Below are 22,974 nucleotides of genomic sequence, written 5' to 3'. Positions count from 1 at the left end.
TAGTGCTTAAGAAAAATTGATTCAGTATCTAATGGATAGTTGATACCTGTCACAACACAGCATTTCATATACTGTTAAGTGAAACTGCAATACAATCTAAGTTTATTTTGGGAGTGTTTGCTGTATCATTGGATTTAATGAAATGTTTAGAGGTGCAGTAGGCATGACTTTGAGTAGATAATGAAAGAAAATGCAAAATGCTTATTGATTCATGATGTGGTTTCATCTTAACTTGGGTAAACCGTGCAGTATTTAATACATAGTAGCAAAATATTTACTATCGAAGCTAGAAAAGATGTGAGTTTTTTGTGTGTAATCTTTCATTTATGCATGTGAGAGGGTTGTCTTTTTTTTTTTAATGTTTTTACATTGTAGTACTTGTTTAGCTTGTTGGTGGTGTTTGCTTATTTAATACATTCCGTCAAGGGCAGAAAAAAAAATAAATTAAGGAAACAATTCCCTTTACAACTGCATCAGAAGGAATAAAATACCCAGGAATAAACTTAGGAAGTGGAAGGCTTATACTCTGAAAATTATGACATATTGATGAAAGAAATTGAAGAAGACCCAAAGGGAAAGATATTCCACACTCATGGGGTAGAAGAATTCATATTGTCAGAATTTCCATACTACCCAAAGCAGTATAGGGATTTAGTGCAATCCCAACAAAAATACCAATAGCACTTTTCACAGAACTGAAACAAATAGCCCTAAAATTTGTATAGAACCACAAAGACCCTGAATAGCAAAAGCAGTCTTGAGAAAGAAGAGAAGTAAACTCATGCTTACAAGGTCCATTGTTCTCTGACAAAGCAGGAAAAGTATATCAACATGAAAGGGACAGTCTCTTCAATAAGTGGCATTGGGGAAACTGGACAGTTACATGTAAAAGAATGGAACTGGACCATTTTCTTACTTCACACATAAAGATCCATTCAAAATGTATTTAGAACCAAAGTGTGAGATATACGGTGATATTTTTTAAGTACTGAAATGTTGGTATTTTCATTGGTGCATTATAATTATTCCTGAATCACTTAAATCATGAGGTCAGGAAGAGAGATTCAAGTATTCAATTTATGATGAAAAACTGCAAACAATACTACACTCTACCCACATATTGCATTAAAATTTCAAATCAAACAAAGACAGTTATTCGAAAGCATTCTTCTATACTTCTGGCATTCTCAATGGAAAGACGAGAAAAAACAAGTGATGAGGAAAAGCAAAGCTTCTGTTGCAAGAATAAATCTTACTACAGAACCCATCACCCTGCACACGACAGTGTTAAATTTAGCTATAGATAATTCTGGATTAAAATCTCCGTCTATGCTTAATGAAGCCAAAGATGAAAACCAATTTGAAATGCTTTCTTAAAACAATGCTATAGTTAAACAAACTGTAGTTCCAGAAAAACAAAGAGACCACTTATTTAGGAAGATCCTCTCAAATTATTAAATAACAGATGAGGGGTGCCTGGGTGGCTCAGTTGGTTAAGCGTCCAACTTCTGCTCAGGTCATGATCTCATGGTTTGTGGGTTTGAGCCCCGTGTCAGGCTCTGTGCTGACAGCTCAGAGTCTGGAGCCTGTTAAAGATTCTGTGTCTCCCTCTCTTTCTGACCCTCCCTCACTCATGCTCTGTCCCTCTCTGTATCAAAAATAAATAAACTTTAATAAATAAATAAATAAAGAACAAATGAGATTTTTGGGAAGTAGGAGACACAAGAAAATATTACCACAATTCGGAGCAGAATTCAAAAAAATTTTAGAAAATAGTTGGAAAATGTTGCCCCAAAATACACCAAGTTAGCAAGGATATCCACTAATACATTTTGTTCCTTAAGATCATATTTAAGATAAAAGATGAAATAATATTTTTTCAGTTCAGTTATTACTAATACAAATTTCTTTATATGTTATTTAACCTAGTGGTTTTCAAATCACTTTTTATTTCTATGAAAGGTGTAATATTTGTATTATTACAAATTTATAATTTACTGGGTGTTTAAAAATAAGCTTAGGAATTTTTGTCTTTGAAATGTATTAACTATTTAGTTTCACTAGTTTTTAAATGTTTTTTCCCTCAAAATGCAAATGGCGATTACAGGATTATAAATTTGCTTTTTATAATTGTCCTAAATCAGTGTACTGTCTCACAGCTTCCTATCTTTGCCCTTGGTGTTTTCTCTGTTAGAATGTCTTCTTTTTCTTGTCAGCCTAACAGTATGTACAAAATATGTACAAGATCCAGTGCAGATGAAACTCCCATTGGGAAGTATTTCTGACCTTATCCTGTAACCCCCATCTCCAACCTGCATTGTTGAATCACCTTTCGCTGAGCTATTTCCGGGTTGTACATCTTCCTTCACACCATACTGTAATTTATGTTCTTATTGATCTTTTCTTCCAAGGCTGTGTGCTCCTTGAAGACAGGGACTTGCTTATCATCACACAGTTCATTTCTGTGTCCCTAGGCTGTCACATTGCAGGCACATGGCAGGCACACCGTAAAAGTGAACACAGAGGCATATTCATTCCACATCTGGCACCTTACCTGCTCCTGAGGGCGGATAACCACTGTGTTAAAGTCAGGCCACTTGTCCACTAGAGCCTTCCGGTTGAATGGGTTTCCCTGGTTCATGTGGAAGACGGTCCCGTAAACCTATAACATTCCATGAAAGGGAGAGCTTGTAAGGAAAGGCTGATAAATTGCCTTGTTTGATCAGGACAAGGATCATTTCTATCATGAACTTTTATATTGGAAAAGGGCCCAATAAGGCATCTAGATCAAACAATCTCCATGCACTACATTTTTTTTTTACCTCAAATGGGAAGAGCTTTTTCTCCCTATCCAATATGAATCATACATGCATATAATAAAATGTTTGGACAGATAAAATTTGATTTTATGAATACCACTCTTCATTTTAGGATTTAAAATTCTCTCTTGCAAGACTTTCTTTTGTTCATGCACATAGTCACAATTTTACAAAAATAAAATGATCTGATCCATGTTTTTCCCCACTGAATGCACTGTGAGCATATTTCTATGTTCATAAACAAAAATTTTTAGTTGTTTTATAATGGCTACATAGGATTCCATTGTATGCATGTATCACCGTTCATTTATTTGCCTATTGATGGTCTTTCAGCTGTTTCCAGCTTTTCACTTTTAAATAATTCTTCATAGAGCATGCTTGCACAGAAAACTTTGGGCACCTGATACTCTCAGAATATCCACAAGAGTAGTTGCTGGCTCAAAGGTTGTGCACGTGTTTAAAGCTCCTTCACATAAATGACCATGTTCTTCTCTGGAAGGATTAAATGAACTTGCACCAACAGAGAGAGGGTACAGCATAGTGCTCAGGAGAATGTGTGGTGTGGTCCCGTGGCCTGAGGTCCAAGTCCAGTCTTGGATCCCCCTACCCCCATTCATGTTGTGCGGGCTGTTGAGACAGAGGGAGGAGGGGGAGGAAATGAATGAGATTAAGTCTTGTGGACATTGTGTTTTTGTGGTTTGGGGATTGGAATGCAGCAGCGGATACGAGCAGGTACCTCTTGGCAACTATGAACATGAAGCCTCTGCAGGCACCAGCATGGAAGAAGCCAGTGACCTGAGGTCAGAAAGATGGCAGATGCTTAATAATTTCCACCATGCATCCATGATGACTAAGGACTAGGCCTGTATCTTCCCCTCTTCCAGTCTCCACCCCACATAAACTATTGCTGTCAGACCAAGAGAAGGGGAACAAAAAGATCAGTTGTCTGAATTTATTTTGTTTTCAGCCATGAGTGGTGCCTTGATATAGTAATTCAGCATAATTTGGGAAAATAGAGACATTATCTTTTTACATATTTGCATTTGGGCCCTACACGACTGACTTGCACTATACAATTATCCATTATGGGATCTGAAAATATGTAGAACTGTTACTCTTTGTTATTCCCATGGCCTAATTAATCTTAAAAAATCCTTTCTTTTTTCCTCTTCCATTCAGAACACACCAGACAGCTTCTCAAAATTGACTCAGCTGGAGTTGACACATGCACTACAGTGTATTTAATATCTAGCACTAAGAGGAATGGCTGGACTTTTTCTCAACTGAGACTCAAGTAAGTATTGAGTTTTAGATTATACATCCATTATAAGAACCGCACATATTCTGGATTTCAGTTAGGGGGAAATGGATATCTTTAATATACAAACAGAAATTGAAGGTGCTCTTAGGGCCACCTTATTTTGCCACAGAGATCTTGCAAGAAAGGACATTTGGAATGCACCATTTTCTCAAAAATATTTGGACTCCACTTAACACAAGCAGTAGAGAGAATTTTAAGTGACAAACTTCTTTTTTTTTCTTAATAGTTTACTGTCAAATTGGTTTCCGTTTAACACCCAGTGCTCTTCCCCACAAGTGCCCTCCTCCATCACCATCACCCCCTTCCCCCTTCCCCGTCCCTCTTCAGCCCTCAGTTCTCAGTATTCAATAGTCTCATGGTTTGTGTCCCTCTCTCTCCCCAATTCTCTTTCCCCCTTTCCCTCCCTATGGCCCTCTGTTAGCTTTCTCCTGTTAGACCTATGAGTGCAAACATATGGTATCAGTCCTTCTCTGCCTGACTTATTGAAGTGACAAACTTCTATACTAAATTCATGAGGAAAAATCTTTTGGCCTGAAGAATTTTTAAAAATAACTATTCACCATAAAAATGTCTTAGGCAACTGTTTATAGAGTGTCTAACTGATGTAACCTTCCCACCCCACCAAATCGATTGTCACTCTGTAAGGTTGACTGGATCTTAAGGATTATGAAGTGAAAGGGGTTGAATAGTGGGTAGTAGAGATTAATGGTAGAAGGAATCTACTTATGTGAGTGACTTTAGTTTTAGATCACAGTTGACCCTTGAACAACATGGGGGTTGGGGGGCACTGATCCCCCCTTTACAGCAGAAAATCTGTGTAGAACTTTTGATTACCCCAAAACTTAACTACAAATAGCCTACAGTTGACCAGGAGCCTTACCAATGATTTAAACAGCCGATTAAAATGTACTTTGTATGTTATATACTATATTCTTACAATAAAGTAAGCTAGAGAGAAGATGTTATTAAACAGATTACAAGGAAGAGAAAATCCATTTACAGTACTATACTGTACTTATTGAAAAAAAAATCCAAATATAAGTGAATTCACATATTCAAGGGTCAACTCTAGTCAAAGTAATTTTTTTTTAAGTAGGAACTAAAGAACAGGGTGAGTTATTTCATTATTCTGTTTCTAATAATTGAAAATTAAGCCATGTAATCTATAAATAAAATAATGCTAATATTTTTCTCCTTTATACTGAAAGAAGGGAGTAAAAGAGCTATAAGGGAGTGAAGGAGGCAAATGCATTTATTTACCTAAAATGTATGCATCTTATAGGAATGTCTTATAAAACAGTAAAAATCTAATTTCTATGTCTACAGAGTTTTCAAGGAAAAACTGTCCTCTAAAATACACACAAACACACACGGACCCTAGAGTTGTTCTTGCACAGTTCTGGATATAAATATTTATGTGTACATCTTATTTAATTCTGAGATTTCTGATCAGTTGTAGTAGGTTAAAGGAGACACTAAGAGTAAGCCATAAGATAGCCTGATATGCAGGGAGTTCAGGGAAATAGGGAAACTTAAGTCAAAATAGGAATGGACTTCTTACTAATTTTAGAGAAGACTCCTGATGGTTAACCTCTCACCTGACAAGTGTTCTTTTAAGAAGAACGATTTTAACATTAGTACATAGTCTCAGCCACCTTTGGAGGAACAGTCTGGACAAAATACCAATGTTATTATGGAGGGTTTTTGGGAAAAGATCAAGGGAATACTTTTTGAATCACAGAGCAAAAGCTGGTAAAGTCCCAAGCATACCTGTGTCCATGCCACAGCGTTGCATCTCACTATCTGAGTGATATTGGCTAAATCACCTAACTGAGCTCCATCTTCTCATCAGTGACACAGACATACTAGCAAATACCTTCTAAAGAGGTAATGCAAACTAAGCTAGAGAAAACTTGGACTCGTGCCAGACATAAAACAGAGGCTCAGTGTTAGTCTCTTTGCTTCTTGACTCGGACTGTTTCTATTCCTCACTCTCCACCCTGAATTTTCCACTGCTACCTTTAAGGATTCAGGAAGGCTCTTCCTCAAGGACCTCTCCAGGGTCTGCAGCATCTGGGCACTTTGCAGTGGGAACATCGTGGAAGATACTTTGGCCTAAAGAGAGAACCTGGAAAGAATGAGAAGAAGCTGAAAGAGATTCAGAAACATGAGTAGTAAGTTCTGTTCTAATGGCCAGGTCCCCCTTTATCTGTGTCAGCTTCAGTAAAGTCTTCATTAACTCTAACCAACTCCAAGGAAAGACAAGACTGGTAGAATGCACAGGGGGTGGGAGTTTTCTACATTTTTTAGTTCACTTTCTTACACTCCATGTATTCCAGCCATCTGTTTCATTTAGATTAGCAAGCACATAACATCTTTTGAAATTTCATTGCCATTTAGTTGCAATTAGTGATTCTCCTGACATCACCAGTAATAAGCTGTATAACACTGGGAAAGTTATTTACTCTTTCTGGGCCTTGGTTTCCTCTAATAACCTCAGAAATAAAACTATTTTTCCATCAAAAGTGGCTTATTTAGAAAAATGGCAGAGAATTACAATACCAGATAATGAAGCTATAGAAAATTATAAGCAGGACAAAAAGTGCATTGGTAGAAAGGCAGAGTTCCAAGCAGAGGGACTTTTTCTTGTCTGAGTTGCGGCTGTCTCTCACTGGCTGGGCTGTTGCTCAAGGGAGAAGGAAACCTTTCTTCCTGCCCGGGCGTGAAGTAGTAGCTAGAGTAGAATGGAATTTGGAAGCTGTGAATCATGGGACTCTACCCCCAAAACCAGGAGCAGACTGTATACACTGTATGTTAGCTAACTTGACAATAAATTCTATTTTAAAAAAAAGTAATAAATGGAATTTGGAAGGCACTGTCTTTCTGTTGGGTCTGTAGTGAGTGCAGACAAAAGTTTTATGGCAGGAGCCCCCCTCCCCCCTTGCTGGCTTCCTGACTCCATTCCAAAGGATTCCTTTTATTAATATTCACACTTCAAAGGTGGATGGGATGACAGGACCATCTAACTTACAGATTTTTTTTTGAGGATTAAATGAGTTATTACATTAATGAGTAATAAGTGCTTGGAAGAGTATCTGCCATGGGCTCCTGGCCCAGTCAGTAGAGCATGTGACTCTTGATCTTGGGACCATGTGTTCAAGCTCCACACTGGGCATGGAGCCCACTTTTAACAAAGGGGGATATCTGTCAGATAGAAGCACTGAACACGTTATTTGATTACTCCTCCCCTCCTCCCTCTCCTCTTCCTTTCTGTCTTTTTATGTCCCCTCCTCTTCCTCCTCCACCTCCCTACCTGAGTGAAAGTGCTGTGTATTGCATAATATTTTGCTGTAATCTTTTTAATGTGGACATTTGGGCATGGTCTAAAATATAAACAATTAACCTTTTTAAAAACTTCCAAGCTATATTCCAAGCTGTTATTTTCACCCTATTTTTTTTTTAGCCTTACTCTATCTCAGCCTCACTCTTGCACCTGTGTTGCATATTGTACAGATTACTAGGTAGAAAAAAAAACATTTTTACATATTTGATTCACTGCATGAAATTGGGATTTACCAAAACATTGTATAAAATCCCAACCGCATGAAAAAGCAGAAAGGGCTGTGTCACAGCATTCTAGTTTGGAACTATGATCCCTGGAGGAATACAACGTGTGACTTCTAAGTGAAGGCACCGAGAAGTGTGCAGAGAGGATGTTGCATTAAAACTGGCTGTGTGTGAGAATCCAGTCTCCCGGCCAGAACTGGGTAACTGATTTTGGAACAGCAAGTAGAAAGCTTCTGCTTCTGGTCAAGATAGCATAACAGAGGGTCTGGATTTACTCCTCACCTGAAGGAAAAAAGTGACAAAACTAAACAGTAAATGAAACAACGATGCACAGAGCAAACTACCATCCCCAAGAAAAGGAAAAGAGAAAAGATGAGCTTTAGGATTGCATAGCTTATTGTTTGAAGGCTGCCGCCCAGGGAAATGGAGCCTGACCGGACCACTGGGGTCTCAATGACCAGAGCATTTAGAGGTTAGAGGCCAGTGTGGAACTTGAGAAAGAGACAAAGCAGAGAGTGAGGGTGGGGGGTGGAGAGAAAGAGGGAGAGAGAATAGGGAGGGAAATGGGAAGGAAAATGGAGATAGAGGAGTCTTTTCAACAAATGGTGCTGATTATATTTAAACAGCCGAGATTACTTCTTGATAGACTCCATAGTTGTAAATTTCTAAATGTAGATGTTAGAAGAAAGTCACTCTTGTCTGTACTTATTTGTCTCTCTGCAACTTTCTGCTCCCCAGGTCATTTATCTAAAATTGGTTCCCCACTCCACTTTGGGTGTTTTATGAATGAGAAATTTAAAAAAAGCAGCCCCATAACAACATTTTCACAGGACAGCAGCACCTGGCAAATTCGTGCAATGACCATGATGGAAGGGGATAGAAACGAGTCTATTCCACAGTCATGTTTGAGCATGGACAAAGCAAGAAAGCAGCTTTATCTGCCAAATACCGGCCAAAAACTCTCCTCAGGTAACGAGTGGCTGCCACTTCTTTACCTCTAATTTTTCTGCCTGCTTCATGAACAAAAGTCTCCATAGAATTGCAATGCTTTCTGACAATATTCAAGCCAGAGCAAACCCATGCTTCTTTGAATCCTTCCCCAAATCGTGTGTCAAGTCCCTCCTGACACTGTTACTGAAGTGCATGACATTTCCTTATGGTGTGCTGTCTCTTTTGTTGCAACAGATAATAAATCCAACTTTGCTGGGTTACAGGTGTGTTCTACATGGCCTTTGACTAGAAGTTACTGATAATGTTTATAGCAGCATTATCAATAATAGCCAAACTATGGAGAGAGCCCATATGTCCATCAAGTGCTGGATGGATATAGAAGATGTGGTGTACACACACACACACACACACACACACACACACACACACACTGAAATATTACTCAGCCCTCAAGAAGAATGAAATCTTGTTATTTGCAACGATGCAGATGGAGCTAGAGTATATTATGCTAAGCAAAAGAGAAAGACAATACCACATGATTTCACTCATAGGTAGAATTTAAGAAGCAAAACAGATGAACATCTGGTGTAGGGGGGAGAGAAGAGAGGGAAACAAACCACAGGAGACTCTTAATAATAGAGAGCAACCTGAGGGTTGATGGAGGGAAGTGGGTGAGATGGTTTAGAAGAGAGAGGGCATTAAGGAGGGCACTTGTGATGACCACTGGATAATGTATGTAAGTGATGAATCACTGAACTCTACTCCTGAATTCAGAAGTGGAACCAATATTAGTTTGTATGGAGAAACATATCTAGGTTACAAAGATTTCACTATGTTTTTGGATCTTGCTGCTTTAAGAGGGTGGGCAATGTGTAGATTGTTGAAAATTTTTTTCTATGTGTGTGTCCTCTGTCTCCTTCCCAAATCTCTGTCAATCATTTGAAGAGAAAAAAGCGATGAAATGGCATTATGTGATAAATGTGAAATAACATTATGTCAAAAAAAAAACTATGTACATACCTTAATTTAAAAATACTAAACATTATCTCAGCTTTCAGTGAGTCATAATCTTTTTTTGCCTTGATGTTGATGGCCGCTGACTGATCAGGGTGGTGTTTGCTGAAGGTTGGGGTGGCTGTGACAATTTCTTAAAATAAACAACGGAGTTTACCACATCGATTGACCTCTTCTTTCATGAATAATTTCTCTGTAGTATGTGATGCTGCTTGATGACATTTACCTACAGTCAAGCTTCTTTCTTTCTTTTTTAAAGCTTATTTATTTACTTTGAGGGAGAGAGAGAGAGTGTGCATGTATGCTTGTGAATGGATGAGGGACAGAGAGATAGGGAGAGAGAATCCTGAGCAGGCTCTGCACTGTCAGCAAGGAGCTTGATGTGGGGCTCAATCTCCTGAACCACGAGATCATGACCCGAGCTGAAATCAAGACTTGGTTGCTTAACCCACTGAGCCACTTTTGAACTTCTTTCAAAAGTGGAGTCCATCCCCTCAAACCCTGTTCAGCAATTTAGTTTATGTAATAGCCTAGACTCTTTGTTGTCATTTCAACAGTCTTCACAACATCCTCCCCAATAGTAGATTCCAGCTGAATAAACCAGTCTTTGCTCACCCATAGAAGCAATTCCTCATCCACTAAAGTTTTATCACGAGATTGCAGCAGTTCAGTCCCATCCTCAAGCTCCACTTCTGACTCTAGTTCTCTGGCTCTTTCCACCACATTTGCAGCTACATCCCCCACTGAAGTCTTGAACCTTTCAAAGTCATCCATGAGGATTGGAAACAACTTCTTCTGAACTCCTGTTGATATTCATATTTTGACCACTTCCCATGAATCACCAATATTCTTAATGGCATCCAGAATGAAATTTTTCCAGGTTTTCAATTTGTTTTGCTAGGATCCATCAGAGGAATCACTGTAGCCTTATGCAAAAGCTATAGCCTTATGAAATTGGTATCCTAAATAACAAGAATGAGACTCGTAAGTCAGAATTAGTCCCTGACGTATGGGCTGCTGAATGGATGTTATGTTAGCAGGCATCAAAATAACATTAATCTCATTGTACATGTCCATCAAAGCCCTTGGGGGACTAGGTGCATTGTCAGTGAGCAGTCATATTTTGAAAGGAAACTTTTTTTTTTTCTGAGCAGTAGATATCAACAGTGGCTTAAAATATTCAGCAAACCATGTTTTAAACAGATGTGCTGTCATCTATGCTGTTTTGTTCCATTTATAGAGCACAGCCAGAGTTTTACCATAATTCTCAAGGGTCCTAGGATTTTCAGAATGTAAACGAACATGGGTTTCAAAGTCACCAGTTGTATTAGACCCCTAACAAGACAGTCTGTCCTTTGAAGCTTTGAAGCCAGCCATTGACTTCTCCTCTGTAGCTGGGAAAGTCCCAGGTGGGCATCTTACTCCAAACGAAGGCTATTTCATCTACATTGAAAATCTGTTGTTTAGGGTAGCTACCTTCATTAATATCTTAGCTAGATCTTGTGGATAACTTGCTGCAGCCTCTGTATAAACACTTGTTACTCCCCATTACACTTTGATGTTATGAAGACATTTTCTTTCCTGAAACCTCTTGAAACAACCTCTCTGCTAGCTTCAGACCCTTCTGCCGCTTTACCTCTCTCAGCATTCATAGAGTTGAAGAGAGCCAGGGCCTTGCTCTGAATTAGGCTTTGGCATAAGGGAATGTTGTGGCTGATTTGATCGTCTACCCAGACAACTAAATCTTTGTCCATATCAGCAATAAGGGTGTTTGGCTTTCATGTTGTTCATGTGTTCACTGGGTAGCACTTCGGATTTCCTTCAAGGTCTTTCCCTTTGCGTTTACAACTGGGCTAATTCTTTGGTGGAAGCCTGTCTTGGCTTTTGGTAAGTCTTCCTCACTCAGCTTAATCATGTTTAACTTGTGATTCACAGTGAGAGACGTGTGACTCTTCCTTTCTCTTGGACACTCAGAGTCCATTTTTGGGTTATTTCTTGTCCTAATTTCAATGCTGTTGTCTCAGAGAATAGGGAGGCCCGAGGAGGAGGAGAGAGACAATTCAAGGGCTGTCTGAACACACACGGCATTTATCGATGAAGTTTGTAATCTTACAGGCACACAGTTCATGGCACCCTCCAAACAATTACAAACATAACATCAGAGATCCCTGACCACAGAGAAATGTGACAAATATAGTAATAATGGAAAAGTTTGAGACATTGGTGAAAATTACCAACCTGCGACCCAGAGACACAAAGGAAGCAAATGCTATTGGAAAATGGTGCCAATAGACTTGCTTGATTCAGGGTCACCACAAACATTCAGTTTGAAAAAACACAGTATCTGCAAAGCACAAGGTAAAGCTCAAACAATGTTCGCTTATATTCATCCACTTATTTCTTTTCTGCCTTTAAGTACGGCTACCTTCTTAGGAGTCACATGCAGGGAACAAAACTGCTTACTTGTAATATAACAGGCAGGATTTAATATGGTAATATGTGCAGTGTCTCCTCACATTAAGGGCTCCATTCACCCTCAGCACACACCCTGCTTCCAGAAAGTATCCAAATCTCTCCTCATTCACTTATTAGCTCAGATCAGAGACCTATAAGAATTTTTCATAGTACCTAACAAGTTAGCCTTCACAGAGTAAGCGCCAGATATGTTTCTCAAGTTAAAGTTATTTCTTTCCTTTAAGTATATATGTCATATTCTTTTTTAAAATCATGTTTATTTTGAGAGAGACAGAGACAGAGAGAGACAGAGTGTGAGTGGTGGAGTAGCAGAGAGAAGGAGACACAGAATCTGAAGCAGACTCCACGCTCTGAGCTGTCCGCACAGAGCGTGACGCGGGGCTCGAACCCACGAACCGTGAGATCATGACCTGAGCCAAAGTTGGACGCTTAACCTACTGAGCCACCCAGGCGCCCCCATCATATTCTGATCATAACATAGTATGGGCATTTTGATTTGTCTCATGTAAGTGGAAATGTTGTCACAAAGCAATGACTATCTTTTTTTTGATATGAGTCCCCACCTGGAAAGCTGTCTCCACACCAATCTTCGCAGGTGTCCCCAGGAACAAATGAAGAGGAGCAGACTTCTAGACAATCAAATTTTCTCTGAAGCTGTCAGTCCAGTAAGATCTTTCAGACTGAGTTTAGGTTTGTCTTCTCCAGAGATTGCTGAGCCAAGGCTCATAATGTGGACCTTGAACATAGACAAAGAATTCTGGGTGTCAACTTTTGTGAAATCCTGCCCTTCCTGGCTGCGACTCTTCCTGAAAATTCAGAGGGCTAGTAGTGTTCCACCCCTGCTTATCTTTCCAAAACACCAGGTTGCCCTTTGCTCCCACCAGCCTGGCTATGACTCTGACATCCAAAGCTTTGTGAAACCAACAGGCCAGGTGTTAGAAGGAAGGTCTTGTTGCATAAGCCACACTTTCTGCCTCCCCTTCCCATTCTTAAGGAAATGCGATCAGAGCAAGGTGATAGGAAAGATAGGGATGAGGTCAGATTTGCAGAATCTGGTCTCTCCTTACACATACGCAGAGCAGAAAATGTTTGCATGGAGTGACTAAAGACATTAGGATCCTCCATTTTTGGATAAGTGGTGCCCTCTTCCCTTCCCATTGTGAGGCTGCAGTTAAACATTCCAATGATCCATTGTTCACACTTCCTGGTCTCAGTATTATGGAGGAGGACACTGAGGCACAGTGTGCCTGAATTAGATGGAATTTAAACCCAGAGTCTTCTCACTCTGAAGTATCCTTGACCCCACGTTAGCACTTGCTCTCCCATCCTCAGGGAAGAAAGGAGGATTCATAGGAAAGATGTTTTGAATCTCAGCTCCTCTGTGTGATACTATCAAGCAGGGAAGTTTGCCACTCTCTGGGTCTTTGCCTTCATCACCCTCATCCTTGTTCACCAAGTTAGTGGTTGGTTTTGTTATGAAAGGAAGAAGGGTCATTCCCATCAGAGGAGCAGAGATAGGTGGCTGGTGTCTAGAATTTGAAAAAAGTCTGTATGCTCCTTTAGTCCATGGGCCAGCAGAGCACAGATCTGCACATATTTCTCCCTGCCCTTTCTGGGAGTCTTGATTCCTAGAATACTAATCCTCAATTTTATCTCCTGGTGTTGAAGTCATTAAAATCATTCCTTACTCTTTATCCAAGGCCAAAAGCCACTGAAACGGCTTTGTCACTATTAGCAGAGTGGACCCCTGGGTCTCCGGGGAGTCCACATCTCACAAAGGCTGATTATAACAAAAGAGTATTGTCCCCTGTGCCCCAGTCGCAGAAAACAGACCTCTATGGGCCTCTATCTCTTTCAGCCCCCATAGTCAAGATTTGGGTCTCTACCACCCTCATATCTTTGAAAATTTGAAAAAAATACAGTGAAGTAGAATAAAATAAAATGATGGAAGTAAAATAGAATTTGGAAAATTTACCAAAAAAGTAAAAAGTATAGTAGAAAAAGATTAAAGAAAAATACTTTTAATAAAAATGGAAAACAAAAATAAATTTTTTTCTCTTTCTGTATTCAAGAATAATAAAATAAAAATATTGAATAGAGTGACAAGTAAACAGATTGAAATATGATTGAAATTACATTGGTTTCCCCTGGAAGTTAAGCTATGAAGCACTTGATAGTCCGTAAACTAAGCAGGTGGAGAGACTTAAGTTTCTCAAGAGCAAGGTTGGCCCAGTTGTGCAAGGCTTAGTGTAACAGCTCTGTTCTCCACTAGATGGCGCTGCTTCTCTTACTGGGGTGGATTGTTCTGGTGCTTGTCGGTGTGTATGCGCATGTGTGGGAGGAGTGAAAATGGCGTCTCTAATATCAGAATTCTGTGCTCTCCCCTACCAGCAATCTCGCACCCCTTCTTTATCTCTGGATTCTGTTCACTCCCAGCTTTTACACTGTCTGTGACCAAGCCATCAGCTACCTGGCGGCACCTCCCTCCTGAGTTTTATTTCAGACAGGGCTGTGTTTCCCTACCCCTCACTTCAAAGGGATTGCAGCTTTGACCCCATCAGACCTTCTGGAGGAGGGTCTCACTAAGCAATGGCTGGGTATTGGCTGCACCCAGGAACCTTCGCAGAACTGTGCTGCTGCCAATGCCCAGAGATTGTGGCTGGGTGCCAACCTGCCCCAGAAGGTTTACACGATTGTGTAGCAGCGTTTCAGGGATTATGGCAAGTCACAATACACACCTGGCAGCAGGCTTCGCCCTTAATGTCCTTGTGCCGGTATCAGCAGGGGAACTGCTTCTCCCTGTGTGGCCCAAGGGCCCCTTGGATCTCGCTCTCTGATCCTGGGAACTTGCCCTTCCCACTGGTGCACTGCCAGGTACTGAGCTGCAGTTTCAGACTTTGCACTCCCCCTGTTTATAGAGTCTTAATGGAATTTAAACCCTCTCCTCTCTCCCTTTTTTGTTCAGCTGCTTTTGTACGCTCCCCTCCCCACCCCTGTCTCTATCCTCTCTCTGCAAGCAAAACCACTCCCTGCCCTCATGTCTCCTCTCTCTCCCAGTTCACCTCTCTGCACCACATACCTTCTGAGTTCTGGGGTTCAGGTTGTGCAGATTATTGTGTTAATCCTCAAATCAGTTTTCTAGGTGCGCAGGATGGTTTAGTGTTGATCTGGCTGTATTTCAGGGATGAGAGATGAAGAAAAGAAAACTTCCATGCTGTCCTTCCATCTTCTCACCACCCTTGTATCTTAAACTAGTCTCTTAACTCCTTAAGTTGGTTCCCCAGCTGCCAAGTGTTGTTGTATCAGGTATAAGAATTTTGCATACTCTTCCTTAACTCTTTGGTGGTTATCCTTGCTCTATTGCATGAAAAAAAAACCAGACATATAAATCTTCTCACATACTTTGGGACCAGATACAAGAAGAAAGATTCAGAAGCACTGGCCATCAGTCTCTTTATGTGTTTTCCTCTAGGTGCTGGGTGCTGGCTCAGAGAGAGGACGGTGGGGCCAAACTAACATGGTTGAGATCCCGACTGGCCCCACTTACCTACTGTAGGACCTTGGACAAATTTTTTCCTCTTTCCATGCCTCTGTTCTATCTAGAAAGAGGAGTAAATAATGGCACTTACTCTGTAGGGTCTAGAGAAATAGTAAGTTTTCCCCTTGCTCTGCCACAAGTGACACAATCCATGGGTCTCTTTTTACTGAAGAAGTGCTTATCCAGGCTGGTGGGTTGCCCTGTGCCTACAGATCCTTAATGAGCTCCAGAAAAATGTAGGAGTTGTAGTTTATCCAACCTTTTCTCATAATTAGTGTGGGAACAGTGTTTTTTTCTAGCTGAGAAACTGAAATGAGGTTATATCTTTTATTAATTTAAATATACATAATAATAATAATGGCTTAGACAGAAATTGCTTAGACAAGCTCCTGGTACATGGTAAGTGTATATAAATGTTTTATTAAATAAAGAATTATGGAATACATGCATTATGCATGTACAGATGTTTAGTGGAAATATTCTTTCCTTTACTGTAAACCACTTCAGCTTTCTATAGTCAGCATGTTTAATGTGGAAGGTGAAAAGGGTACTTTGTATCTGCCGACCCGGTAATCCAGTGGAAGGGGTTCAACTGATGTCAATATTGGGACTCTCACCAGTAGAAATGTATATTTCCTTTGCCTGCGACTGAGATTCCTGAAACTAGAACCACTGCACATATATCAGGGGCAGATGCTAGATTGGCACCCAATTGTTATGAATCCAACGTGTAAATTATACTCTGGAAACCTTATAGCTCTGTCCCACCCAATTTGCTAACCGTTCCCTGCCCCGCCTCATGTAATGATAACCTTCAGTCCATGTTGTATCTGTCCTGGTGCTTAATACTAAAATTTACAAGTAATATTTTTGGAATGTATAATATGTGCTAGACATTTCCCCAAGTTGTTCATTTATATTTTCTCATTCATCTGATTCTTGAAAGAAATCTATAGTTTGGGAACTGTCATTTACCCTCATTTTAGAGATAAGGATTCTGTGGCACAGAGAGGTCAAATAATTTTCTCCACCTTACAGAGCTGACACAAGCAGAGCTGGGGTTTTCATGCGGAGTCCAGCTCCACAGTGTACAGGAGAGTACCCCACACTGCCCTACCCCACAGTGTTTATAGTGTTATGGATGTGTTTTATTTTATATTAATAGCTAGTCCTTGGGATGTAGGCTCCCCAAGGGATCTGTATTTCAGTATTTGCATAAATTCCTAGAATAGTCCCTTGCACATAGTAGGTGATCAGTTAGTGTATATTGCTGTTGTTCAAATGAGAAAATTGTGGAGAGTTTAACACGTCTGTTTTGTGCTCCCAGCATGGGGAAAGGACATGAGAAATCCATATGAAAAAGCAGGAGAATTTGTTCTTTTTGACATCACTACTTCCCATTCCTGGAATTTTCTTCAAGGAAAAAAATTTTTTAAGAGATAAGAAAGGAATAAAGGAAAGAAGGAAGAGTAGGAAATAGAGTGGGTGCCCCCACTATACCCTCTCAATGTCTTCCAACTGATAGACCCTCTAGTTTAACTTCTGCAATTAAACAGAAAATTTTGTTTATGGCAGGATGATTATAGGGGTGGAAATTGACCCATTTCAAGAAAGATAACACTGTTCTCACTTTCTTGGGGTTTCTATGAGGGAAAATGCTACCACTATCCAATCTTTCTCTTAAGAACCCCCCCCCCCCAGGATCATATACCCTTAATATCAAATATTCATGTGCATAATGTGGTAACATAATTTTTTAATTTAAATTTTAGTTAATATACAATGCAAAGTTGGTTTGAGGAATAGAACTCGTGATTCATCACTTATATACGACACCCAGTGCTCATCCTAACAACTTCCCTCAGTACCTGTCACCCACCTCGCCCATCTCCCACCTATCTCCCTCCATCAACCCTGTTTGTTCTGTATAATTAAGAGTCTCTTGTGGTTTGTTTCCCTCTCTTCTCTACCCCACCTCCCATTTGTTCATCTCTTTTGTTTCTTCAGTTCCACATATGATAAAATCATATGACTTTTTTCTTTCTCCGATTGACTTATTTGCTTATCATAATACATTCTACCTCCAACCATGTTGTTGCAAATGGCAAGATTTTATTCTTTTTGATGGCTAAGCAATATTCTAACACACACATATTACATTATCTTTATCCATACACACACACACACAAACATATATATATATATATATATATATATATATACACACACACATATATATATATATATATATCACATTTTCTTTATCCATTCATCAGCTGATGGACATTTTGGCTCTCTTCATAGTTTAGCTATTGTTGATAATGCTGCTATAAACATTGGGTGCATGTACCCCTTAAAATACATATTTTGTATCCTTTGGGTAAATACCTAATAGTGCAATTGCTGGATACTAGGGTAGTTCTATTTTTAGTTTTTTGAGGAACTTCTATGCTGTTCTCCAAAGTGACTGCACCAGTTTGCATTCCCACCAACAATGCAATATCCTCACCAAAGCCTGCTATTTTTGTGTTGTTAATTTTAGCCATTCTAAGGTGTGAGGTGGTATCTCATGGTTTTGCTTTGTATTTCCCTGATGATGAGTGATGTTGGATATCTTTTTGTATGTCTGTTATCCATCTGGATGTCTTCTTTGGAAACTCTGTCTTCATGTCTTCTGCCCATTTCTTCACTGGGTTGTTTGTCTTTTTGGGTATTGAGTTTAATAAGTTCTTTATAGATTTTAGATACTAATCCTTTATCAAATGTGTCATTTGCAAATACCTTTCCCACCTTGTAGGCCACCTCTTAGTCTTGTTCATTGTTTCCTTTGTTGTGCAGAAGCTTTTTATCTTGGTGAAGTCCCAATAGTTCATATTTGCTTTTGTTTCCCTTGCCTTCTGCGGTGTGTCTAGTAAGAAGTTGTATCAGCTAAGGTCAAAAAGGTTGCTGCCTGTGTCTCCTCAAGGATTTTGATGGTTTCCTGTCTCATATTTAGGTCTTTCATCTATTTTGAATTTATTTTTGTGTATGGTGTAAGAAAGTGATCCCATTTCATTCCTCTCCATGTCGCCGTCCAGTTTTCCCAACACCATTTGCTGAAGAGTTGGTATTTTTTTTCCATTGGATATTCTTTCCTGCTTTGTTGAAGATTAGTTGACCATATAGTTGTGGGTCCAATTCTGGGTTTTCTGTTCTGTTCCATTTATCTATAGGTCTGTTTATGTGTCAGTACAATACTGTCTTTATGACTACAGATTTGCAATATAGCTTGAAATCCAGAATCATGATGCCTCTAGTTTTGTTGTCTTTTTCAGGATTGCTTTGGCTATTGGGGGCCTTTTGTGGTTCCATACAAATTTTAGGATTGTTTGTTCTGGCTCTGCAAAAAATGCTGATGGTATTTTGACAGGGTTTGCATTAAATGTGTAGATTGCTTTGGGTAGTATAGACATTTTAACAATGTTTGTTCTTCCAATCCAGGACTATGGAATGTTTTTGCATTTCTTTGGGTCATCTATAATTTCTTTCAAAGTGTTCTATAGTTTTCAGAGTACAGACCTTTTACCTCTTTAGTTAGGTTTATTCCTAGGTATCTTACTGGTTTTGGTGTAATTGCAAATGGGATCAATTCTTTGGTTTCTTTTTCTCCTGCTTCATTACTGGTGTATAGAAATGCAACAGGTTTCTGCACATTGATTACTATATCCTATAACTTTGCTGAATTCATGTATCAATTCTGGCAGTTATTTGGTGGAGTCTTTTGGGTTTTCTACATAGAGTATTATGTTGTCTGCAAACAGTCAAAGTTTGGCTTCTTTCTTGCTGATTTATATGCCCTTTATTTCTTTTTGTAGTCTGATTGCTGAGGTTAAGACTTCCAGAACCATATTAAATGATAATGGTGAGAGTGGACATCCTTGTCCTGTTCCTGGCAGTAGGGGAAAGGCTATCAGTTTTCCCCCATTGCAAATGGTATTAGCTGTGGGTCTTTTGTATATGGAATTTATGATGTTGAGGCATGTTCCATCTATTCCTACTTTGTTGTGGGTTTTTATCAAGAATGGATGCTGAATTTTGTCACATGTTTTTTTTCTGCATCCATTTACAGGATCATATGGTTCTTATCCTTCCTTTTATTAATGTGGTGTATCACAATGATTTGTGGATATTGAACCACTCCTGCAGACAAGGAATAAATCCCATTTGATCATGGTGAATAATTCTTTCCATGTACTGTTGGACTTGATTTGATAGTATCTTGTTGAGAATTTTTGCATCCATGTTCATCAGGGATATTGACCTGTGATTCTCCTTTTTAGTAGGGTCTTTGTCTGGCTTTGGAATCAAGGTAGTGCTGGCCTCATAGCATAAGTCTGGAAGTTTTGCTACCATTTCTATTTTTTTGAAAAATTTGAGAAGAATAGGTATTAACTTTCCTAAATGTCTGGTAGAATTCTGCTGGAAAGCCATCTGGCCCAAACTCTTGTTTATTAGATTTTCGAATACTGATTCAATTTCTTTCTGGTTATGGGTCTATTCAAATTCTCTGTTTATTCTTATTTCAGTCTCGTTAGTTTGTGAGTTTCTAGGAATTTGTTTATTTCCTTCAGATTGCCCAGTTTGTTGGCATGTGGTTTTTCATAATATTCTTATAATTGTTTGTATTTCTGTGGTGTTGTGATCTCTCTTTCATTTGTGATTTTACTTATTTGGGTCTTTTCTCTTTTGTTTTTGATAAGTCTTGCTAAGTGCTTATCAATTTCATTTATTCTTTCAAAGAACTGTCCCTTAGTTCTGTTGATCTATTCTGTCATTGCTGTTGTTGTTGTTGTTGTGGTTTCTGTTTCATTTATTTCCGCTCTAATCTTTATTACTTCCCTCCTTCTGCTGACTTCAGGTTTTATTTGCTGTTCCTTTTCTAGCTCCTTTAAGTGTAAGGTCAGGTTTTATATTTGGGACCTTTCTTGCCTTTTGAGGTTGGCCTAAATTGCAATATACTTCCCTCTTAGGACTTCATTTGCTGCATCCCAAGGGGTTTGGACTGTTGAGTTTCCTTTTTCATTTGGATCCATACATTTAAATTTTTCTTCTTTAATTTCCTGGTTAGCTAATTCATTCTATATTAGGATGTTCTTTAACCTCCATACATTTGAGGGCTTTCCAAATTTTTTTCTGTGGTTGACTTCAAGTTTCACAACATTGTGATCCAAAAATATTCAGGTATGATCTTGATTTTTTTACAATTGTTGAGGGCTGATTTGTGACCCAGTAAATGATCTGTTCTGGGGAATGTTCCATGTGCATTTGAGATGAATGTGTATTCTACCTCTTTAGGATGAAGTGTTCTGAATACATATGTTAAGTCCATCTGGTCAAGTGTGTCATTTAAAGACATGTTTTCCTTCTTGATCTTCTGCTTTGATGATCTCTCCATTTCTGGAAGTGGGATGTCGAAGTTTTCTACTATTATTGTATTATTATCAACGAGTTTATTTATATTTCTTATTGAGTTATATATTGGGGTTTCCCACATTGGGAGCATAAATATTTATATCTTCTTGATGAGTGGACCTCTTGGGGAAAGGAGGCAAGATGGCAGAGAAGTAGGGAGTTCTGTATTTTTTGCCCACCCACATCTATCAAACAAAGAAGGACTGAAGCCCCAGTACTCTGATCTGCAAGAGACTGGGGGGAAAAGAGGAGAGTCCACTAAGAAGATAGCCTCATAGCCTTTTGGGTTCCCTGTGTGGTCAATGATCAGTTTCACTTCCTCCACACCTCTGTCACTTCCCTCTTTGTATATGCTCTTCCAACAGCACTGCCTCTACTCTACTCTTTATTTGTAGCTGGAATTTCTGGTTTTATGCTTTTAGACTGTCCTTTGTCTTTTGTTGTTTTTGTCCTTCCCTTTCTTCTTTTCGTTCTTTTTTTCATTTCTTTTCTTTTTTTCCTTTCCCCTTTTGGTTGGCTCGTTTGTTTGATTTGTCTGTACATTTTCATGCTTTGGATCCCTGTGTTTGTCTGCCTGTTTTCCTTTTCAAGGCTATGTCAAGAAACAAGCCAAAGTACACATGGTGGAGAGTCCCAAATATCACTGGGTATGGATATAAAATAATCAAAGGCACAACAAGAGAGACCAACGGACACCATTAAAAGAACACTTCCTGAACAGACAGGCCCTGGACAGTCAATGAACCTTTTTTTTAATAGAGCAGTACTCACAGATGCATAGTGAATAATAAGCTTTTAAAACCGACAGAACACAGAATGCTAGCCAAAATGACGAAATGGAAGAACCCTCCTCTAAAGAAATTCCAGGAAGGAGTCACAGCCACAGAACTGCTCAAAACAGATATAAGCAACATAATTGAGCAAGAATTTAGAACAATTGTTATAAAATTAATCGCTGGACTTGAAAACATAGAAGCCAACAGAGAAGCTATTGATACAAATATTAGGGACCTTCAAAAAGATTGTGATGAGTTAAAAAGTGCTATAAATGAGGTGCATTATAAAATGGCCTCCACTGCATGGATTAAAGAAGCAGAGAGGAGAATAGGTGAATGAGAAGACATAGTTACAGCAAAAGAGGAAGCCGAGAAAAAGAAAGAGAAATTGGTAAAGGTGCACGAAAGGATAATTCGAGACCTGAGTGATACAGTCAAATGGAACAATATCCATATCATAGGAATTCCTGAAGAAGAAGAAAAAGAAAAAGAAAAAGGTCCTGAAGGGGTGATTGATCAAATTATAGCCAAGCACTTCCCCAATCTAGGTAAGGAAATAGACATTGAAATCCAAGGGACGCAATAAACCCCCTTAAGACCTTATACTATGAATCGAACTTCAACATGACATATCATAGTGAAACTGGCAAAATACAAAGGTAAAGAGAATTCGGAAAGCAGCTAGGGATTAAAGGGCCTTAACATACAAAGGGAAACCTATCAGAGTGATTACAGACCTATCTACTGAAACTTGGCAGGCCAGAAAGGAATGGCAGGAAATCTTCAATGTGATGAACAAGAAGAATATGCAGCCACGAATTCTTTATCCAGTGAGCCTGTCATTCAAAATAGAAGGAGAGATAAAGGTTATGCCAATTAAACAAAAATTGAGAGAATTCATGACCACCAAACCAGCCCTACAAGAAATCCTAAGAGGGACTCTATAAGGGAAATGTTGCAAGGAATACAAGGTACCAGATACATGACTACAAGCATGAACCCTACAGAGAACACTATGAATCTAGACCCATATTTTTCAATAATAACACTGAATGTAAATGG

The 22,974-nt window shown here is 39.2% G+C and overlaps 1 protein-coding gene and 1 long non-coding RNA gene across 7 annotated transcripts in view; one reads left to right on the top strand and one right to left on the bottom strand.

The window, feature by feature from the left end:
- The window catches only part of LOC115306744 (glycine N-acyltransferase-like), a 21,724-nt gene extending 6,787 nt beyond the window's left edge, over positions 1-14,937 (bottom strand). The window contains exons 1-4 of one of the 4 annotated variants that reach the window (XM_029957287.1): positions 14,886-14,937; positions 12,711-12,883; positions 6,160-6,268; positions 2,555-2,662 (exon numbers count right to left, since the gene is read on the bottom strand). In XM_029957287.1, the coding sequence (XP_029813147.1) occupies positions 2,555-2,662; positions 6,160-6,237 (186 nt within the window). In that variant the 5' untranslated portion in view covers positions 6,238-6,268; positions 12,711-12,883; positions 14,886-14,937. Of the gene's footprint in view, positions 1-2,329; positions 2,432-2,554; positions 2,663-6,159; positions 6,270-12,710; positions 12,884-14,885 lie in introns of those variants that run through there. The other 3 variants (XM_029957284.1, XM_029957285.1, XM_029957286.1) reach the window with 3 other exon arrangements.
- Positions 1-22,974, top strand: part of LOC115306747 — an 81,853-nt gene that overhangs the window by 34,916 nt on the left and 23,963 nt on the right. For 2 of the 3 annotated variants that reach the window (XR_003915415.1, XR_003915416.1), the window contains exons 2-4: positions 3,999-4,113; positions 6,167-6,314; positions 8,446-8,676. This is a non-coding gene — a long non-coding RNA (uncharacterized LOC115306747). Of the gene's footprint in view, positions 1-3,998; positions 4,114-6,166; positions 6,315-8,445; positions 8,919-22,974 lie in introns of those variants that run through there. The other variant, XR_003915414.1, reaches the window with a different exon arrangement.

This window comes from Suricata suricatta, chromosome 11 (genome assembly GCF_006229205.1).
Source record: "Suricata suricatta isolate VVHF042 chromosome 11, meerkat_22Aug2017_6uvM2_HiC, whole genome shotgun sequence".
NCBI lineage: Eukaryota > Metazoa > Chordata > Mammalia > Carnivora > Herpestidae > Suricata > Suricata suricatta.
This window is presented reverse-complemented; position numbering and strand designations above follow the sequence as displayed.